The 6,986-nt window shown below is 45.5% G+C and overlaps 1 protein-coding gene across 1 annotated transcript; it reads left to right on the top strand.

Annotated features, from left to right (window-relative positions):
* Positions 1 to 5,509: 5,509 nt before the first annotated feature.
* Positions 5,510 to 6,499, top strand: LOC142204224 (olfactory receptor 5B21-like). The gene has a single exon (XM_075275533.1). It carries the CDS (start codon positions 5,510 to 5,512, stop codon positions 6,497 to 6,499), a length of 990 nt encoding a protein of 329 aa, XP_075131634.1.
* Positions 6,500 to 6,986: the final 487 nt, after the last annotated feature.

The following is a 6,986-nucleotide window of genomic DNA, read 5'->3' as shown; positions in this document are numbered from 1 at the left end:
AAGGAGCAGAGAACAGCTCTGGGGAGCAGGGACAGTTGGGGTTATTGTTCTGGGAAGATTGGGAATTTTGGGAAGAAGGAGGACAAGACTGTTGGGTAAGTGGAGGAGAGGAGGCAGAGGCTGTCTGCAGTGGCGTAACTAGGAATGGCGGGGCCCCGTGGCGAACTTTTGACATGGGGCCCCCCCGACACCGAAGATCTCGACCGAGTCCCTCCTACGCATTCCTGCGCACTCTATTATGTCCCATAGTGGCCCCTGCACACAGTATTATACCCAATAGTGGCCCCTGCACACAGTATTATACCCAATAGTGGCCCCTACAGAACTAAATACTGTCACGTCACCCGCTGACCGCTATACCAGGACAAATTGTGGATAAAAAATCTGGTCCTGTGCATTACAATTTAGTAACTCCATGTGCCTCATATTAATAGCAGTTAACCCCATCATCTCCCTCACATTAACCCCTGTGTGCCTCACCATAAGGGTTACTGATATGTGAGAGACATGGAGGTAATAATAAAGTATCTTCATTATTATTACCCCCATATGTCTCACATATCAGTAACCCTTATGGTGAGGCACACAGGGGTTAATGTGAGGGAGATGATGGGGTTAACTGCTATTAATATGAGGCACATGGAGTTACTAAAACACAAGTAATCACCCCATATGCCTGACATTAATAAGTAACCCCAGTACGTACCTGTGTAGCTTTAGTTTCACTTTCCTTTCTTCCTCCAATGCAGGACGGCAGGAGCTCGGCAGGGATAAGCCCCGCCTCCTCCTCTCATTGGTGGGCAGAGGACAGCAGGGAAAGGGAGGGGGGGAGAGAGGGGGGAGCGTCCTGCAGCGCTGACAGGAGACAGACCTGCAGCTCCTGTGTCTCAGCCGCTGCTGCAGCTTCGGGGCCCCCTGTTGGTGGAAAGTATTCCACCAACAGGGGGCCCCGATCATTATACTCGGGGGTCCGAAAAGACCTCCGAGCATAATGATAGCAGCGGTAGCAGCTGTCACCGGGCCCCTAATGCCCCGAGCCCTGTGGCAGCTGCTACCGCTGCTATGGTGGTAGTTACGCCACTGGCTGTCTGGCTGGTGGACAATGTGCTGTAAGCGTTATCCGACAGCCATTGCAAGACCTGTTCCTGGTTCTCGGGCCTACTAAGGTTTGTACCCTGCAGTTTAGTTAATGTGGCAAGCAACCCTGGCACTGTGGAGTGGCGCAATGCTTGCTGCCCCACAGGAGTAGGCACGGGACGCCCTGTGGTTTCACTGCTACCTTGCTCCCCAGAACCATTCCCCCAACCTTGCCCACGGCCTCGTCCACGTCCCTTTCCGGGAGCCTTGCGCATTTTGAATTCCCAGGCAGAAAATGACACTATATACAAGTAGCAACAATTGTGGGTGTATGTAACCCCAATATATTTTGGGAATTCCCAGTCAGAAACTGGCACTATATGGCAGTAGGAAGACTTGAGGGTATTTGTAACCCCAATATATTCTTTGAATTCCCAGTGAGACAATGGCACTATATACCAGTAGCAAAAATTGTGAGTGTATATAGCCCCAATTCTATTGCTAGGGGACTTGCAGGGTATTTCTGGGGTGAAGGTGGGGGGGCACACCGTTGGAACGGGTATCGGGGGTATATATGGGGTATACGGGAATACACTGACAGTGTATTCCATTCAGGATCCTGGGAAAGCTGGGTTGCGGCGATTGAGCCCGTCAGTGCCACGTTACACTGACAAGCTTCTCCCTGGAATTTAGCTCTTATAAGAGCTGTTGGTTGTCTTCTCCTTCCTATCCTAGCCTGTCCCTGCCTACCCAGAATCTAAGCCCTAGCTAACTGGACGGAAACCTCCGTCCCCGGTGAATTGCAAGCTCAGAATGACGCGAACCTGGGCGGCGCTGTTCTTTTAAATTAGAGGTCACATGTTTTCGGCAGCCAATGGGTTTTGCCTACTTTTTTCAACGTCACCGGTGTCGTAGTTCCTGTCCCACCTACCCTGCGCTGTTATTGGAGCAAAAAAGGCGCCAGGGAAGGTGGGAGGGGAATCGAGTAATGGCGCACTTTACCACGCGGTGTTCGATTCGATTCGAACATGGCGAACAGCCTAATATCCGATCGAATATGTGTTCGATAGAACACTGTTCGCTCATCTCTAACCACCAGCCTTATACAACTAGTGACTAGGGTTGAGCCAATCTTGAGATTTCAGGATCGTTTTTAAATCCAATTTTCAATCATTTTCCAGGTGATCGTGAAACTTGCTCGATCGCTGATCGGGATCCAATCTTTCCTAATCCCGATCGCTCAACCCTACTAGTGACCTATTAATTAATTAATTAATTAATTTATTAATTAATTTTCAATTTTGATTGAATTTATTTGGAACAAATCAACTTGAATCAGACCAGAAACGAATTTCTAATGTCTAACTAATGAGAAGCTCCTGAGAAGTTTTTCTGGTTTTTTGTGCGACTTGTGTATTTCCTATTACCGTTACCGTTCTCGTTACCTTCAGTTCATAAAACTTTATGGGCCTTGGAATTTTCTGAAACCTTGAACAAGTTAATGTTCAGGTGTAGATTTTTTTTTTTTCTCAACTCGTAAATGCAAATAACACCAGGAAGCGTCGAGACTAATTGTGTCAGGCAGGACTGGTGGATAGAAGAAATTCCCTCTGGATAGGAATCCCCAAAGGGCCTCGTTTGTGCCACAATAATTATATTTGGGATCTCCGCACTAAGACAGAACCATTCCCCGGAGTATCTGGATGAACATATAAAGCTCAAGGGTGACAGAGCCGTCTCTGTATACCGGAACGATGAGATACAGATGTGAGGCACTACGCGCCGTGGACTCGAAACCCGAGTGATTTCATAATATTGTCTTCAAGGTCTAGGATTGTTTGATCTTTCCAAAAATATCAACAATTTTGTTTTTCCAATTCAAGACATTTATTCCAGACTATAATGGTCAGAAAGAAGAACTTACGAAATTTGACTTACAAAATTTGGAGCCTACCTAAGACGTTGCGATGACCGTCATGTGTTGTGTTCACGATTTCAAATACAGAAAATAAGATGAAAAACTTAAGATGAAAAACATACAGGATAATAAAGGTAAGGTGGGGGAGGGGGGTTACTGCTCTATGGTATCTGTTCTGATCCTTACCCTCTAATTCCTGCAATCTCTTCATCATCATATACAGTATTTGCTTAGAGATTTACCAACCACAATAAAAAATAGGGAAAAAGGTTTTTAAAATGTAAAACTATAGAAATAATAATCGAAATCCCCTTTTTACCAAAATCGAGCAAATTTCATGATCGGGATCGGCTGGAAAATGATCGGAAATCGGATTTTGAAATCTCAAGATCGGCTCAAGCCTAAAAGTGGCTTTTCCCATAGAGAACCATTGACTAGGCTTGAGTAGGGTTGAGCCGATCTTGACTTTTCAGGATCGATTTTAAAATCCGATTTCCGATCATTTTTCATTCGAACCCGATCTCGATCCCAATTCCGATCCCAATGCAGGTCAATGGGATTTTTTTATTAATCGGAGATCGGATTTTAAAAACAATCCTATTCACTATACAGCATGGAATCTAACAATTGAACGCTTTAATTGTTAGAATCCACGCTGTGTAGTGAATCACTAAAGTAGCCAGAGGATTTTTTTTTAATCCTCTGGCTACTTAGTCCCCCCTGGTGTCCACTTACCTGCAGAGATGGCTGCTCCGATGCCCGGTGTTCTCGTTCTACATCACCTCGCTGACCCCTGCCTCCCAGGTTAGGAGAGTATGGGCGGGTTAGGAGAGTGTGGGCGGGTACTGGGAGAGGAGACGTCATGTCACCCCGCCCTGTACCCACCCACACTCTCCTAAGCCACAAGCCCCGCCTTCCTAGCTCTTTAAACAATAACCTGGGAGGTGGCGACAGTAAGGCGAGAAGAGCAGCGTGGAGCGGCAGCGAGGCGAAGTAGAAGGAGAACACCGGGCACCAGAGCAGCCATCTCTGCAGGTAAGTAGCTACTAGAGATGTTAGTTTAGTCTCCCACTAGAATGAATGGAGGCAGCCGGCGCACAGGGGGTTAAGGCCGTGTGCCGGCTGCTTCCATTCATTCCTATGGAACCGCAGCGGAGCCTTCACACTGAGTATAATCTCTGCTCAGAATGAGCGGCGCGTATACTCAGTGTGAAGGCTAAGCAAAGCATTGTGGGAAATAGTACCGATCTCGATCCCACCTAAAAAGATCGTAAATTGAAATTTTCTCAATCGCCGATCGGAATCCGATCTTTTCCGAACACAATCGCTTAACCCTAGGCTTGAGTGATCGGGATTGGGAAATATAGGATTCCGATTGGCGATCAAGCAAATTTCATGATCACTATTGGGATCGGCTGGAAAATGATCAGAAATCGGATTTTAAAATCGATCCTGAAATCTCAAGATCGGCTCAATCCTTGATACCAATAAAAACTAAAGCTCACCCATAAAATAAAAATGACCCCAAACACCTCCATAGATAGACATAAAAAAATATCAGGATATGGAAAGTTGTAGGTGATCTAAGATTGGTATGACGTAGATTGCACCGATCCACAAGACAACGATAATGGAGCTTTTTTTTTTTTTGCGTTGTCTCCATACATAGTACAGCATGTGAAATGAAAGTACAACTCGGCCCGCAAAAAACAAACCCTCATACAGCTATGTAAAATATTGAGGTTATGGTGGAGAGCCCGGACTGGCTTCATCACTGTGGGAGTAGATCGGAGAGGAAGTGGCCATTAAGAGATGGATGGTGAGACTTGTTCTCCTGAGGTTCTCATCCACCCCCACTTCAGTCCTATGGTCTTACCTTAAAGGGAATTAGTAGGTAGAGGCCATATTGTAGATGGTACACTGGAGCCTAGTCATGACTATGTTCTAAGACATCCAAGTGAAGGAGAGCCAAGAAATCATCCCACTTTAGACCATAGGCCACAATATTGTCTACTGAACCCAATTATGGATGGATTTGATAGTACAAGGTAGTGAGTTTGGACCAGGTTACGTTGGGCCAAATAGAGAGAATAATCCCTGTGTTTAGGGGTCATGGTGAGGTTCACCTAAAAAGGTGTAGCCACTGGTGAGCTGGTCCAGCTGCTGCTGTCCTCTAGGCTTCATGGATTTTGCTGATGTAGATCCCCTTTATCATGCCAGGGCCTAGACCTACCAAAGAACCTCGGAGGCCTACTATTTAACCCTGTGAATTCCAAGATTAATTTAGCATTCAAAGGTAGACACTGAGTGAGGATCTGTATTCGAACATGTCATGGGAATCCTGATCACGTGGCCAGGGTTTCTGCATAGGATGAGCAAGGGGAAAAAAAAAAATCACAAAAATAACCCAAAAATGTGTCCTTTATACAATAAAAAAAAACTTTATTAACAATAAGTCTCAGAACATAAAATAATAGACAGATATTTGGTATTGTCACAACGGATACAACACATATGGTCGGTATAGTAGTATATCATGTTGCTTATGTCACCGTAGACGTCTCCAACAAGACCCAAGTGGCCGTGTTTGTATTGTCCGGACTGACTGATGATAAGAGACTGGAAACGTTCCTCTTCACCTTATTCATTCTCATCTACCTGGTCACCATATTTGCGAATCTAGGTCTGGTGGCCATTGTCCATAATGCATCAGACCTCCAGAACCCAATGTACTACTTCCTGAGCTTCCTCTCTCTGGTGGACGTCTTCTATTCCTCCACCATAACTCCTAAGACGCTTTATGACCTTATGTCCGTGAAGAAGACCATCTCCTTTGAAGGTTGTGCTCTTCAGTTCTTCTTCTACGCGGCTCTGGCCTCCATAGACTCCCTTCTCCTCTCTACCATGTCCTACGACCGCTATGTCGCCATCTGCCACCCTCTCCACTATACGTCCATAATGAGTAAGAAGAAATGTCTATGTCTTGTTCTCCTTTGCTTCTCCATTGGCTTCTTACAGTCCTCGGTGCAAACCAGCTGCGCTTTTAGTCTTCAATACTGTGGGTCAAACTTCATCAACCACTTCTACTGTGATGCTCCTCTGGTTCTCAGACTGTCTTGTTCTGATACAGTCACTTGTGAATTGGCCACTGTTTACATAGTCAGTGCCATGGCCATGGGTCCATTGGTGACCATCCTACTGTCATATTTCCTAATTGTCCTCACAATTTCACGTATGCAGTCGGCAGAGGGCAGGAAGAAAGCCTTCAGTACCTGCTCCTCACATCTCATATGCATCTCCATCTTCTATGGAACCATATTTTTCACCTACTTACGTCCTCCTTCCAGAGTCTTTACCGTCCAAGACAAGGTGGCTTCTATCTTCTATACGGCAGTGACGCCAATGCTGAACCCTCTTATATATAGTCTGAGGAATCAAGATGTGAGACGGACCATCATAGTTTCGGTTCAGAAACAGTCAATGACTTGTATACGGCGCTTTTAACTTTATTAAATGAACTATAGCAAATAAATATCTGCCCCCTCTACTTCATGTGTGTATTGAGGAGACCGGGATATCAAATATGGACTGAACATTGATGATTGATTGGTTGACCCAATATGATACAGACGTGTCCACCCTTACATTAGCTCAGATTTGGTTAAGGACCCCATTTACAATAGCACAACATGCTAACCAATCCCTTGACTGCAAAGCATAAGACAACCACTAGGTGGCTACAGGTAGACACATACAGGGTAGTCATCTTGTGACAGAGTATCGTGAATTCAGCCTACGTTGATATTCTTGGTCTGTACAACCCAACTGAAAAGCAATTGCTGAATATTTGGACAGATATTCCTCAGACCCCAAAGTATAATAAGTGAAGGGCTCACCTGCCCTTTCTGAGATTCCACCAAGGTATCCGTTCTACTCTCGCACCATATTCCGGCGCACTGGGAATGTCACTGTTGAGGGTCACCATTGAGGC

This window comes from Leptodactylus fuscus, chromosome 5 (assembly GCF_031893055.1).
Source record: "Leptodactylus fuscus isolate aLepFus1 chromosome 5, aLepFus1.hap2, whole genome shotgun sequence".
In the NCBI taxonomy this organism is placed as follows: domain Eukaryota; kingdom Metazoa; phylum Chordata; class Amphibia; order Anura; family Leptodactylidae; genus Leptodactylus; species Leptodactylus fuscus.
Note: the sequence above shows the minus strand (reverse complement) of the source record. Positions and strands in the feature narration are given on the sequence as shown.

What these genes read in the sequence shown, in the direction of transcription:
- LOC142204224 (XM_075275533.1), top strand. Translation starts at nt 5,510, where the DNA reads ATGGTCGGTATAGTAGTATATCATGTTGCTTATGTCACCGTAGACGTC.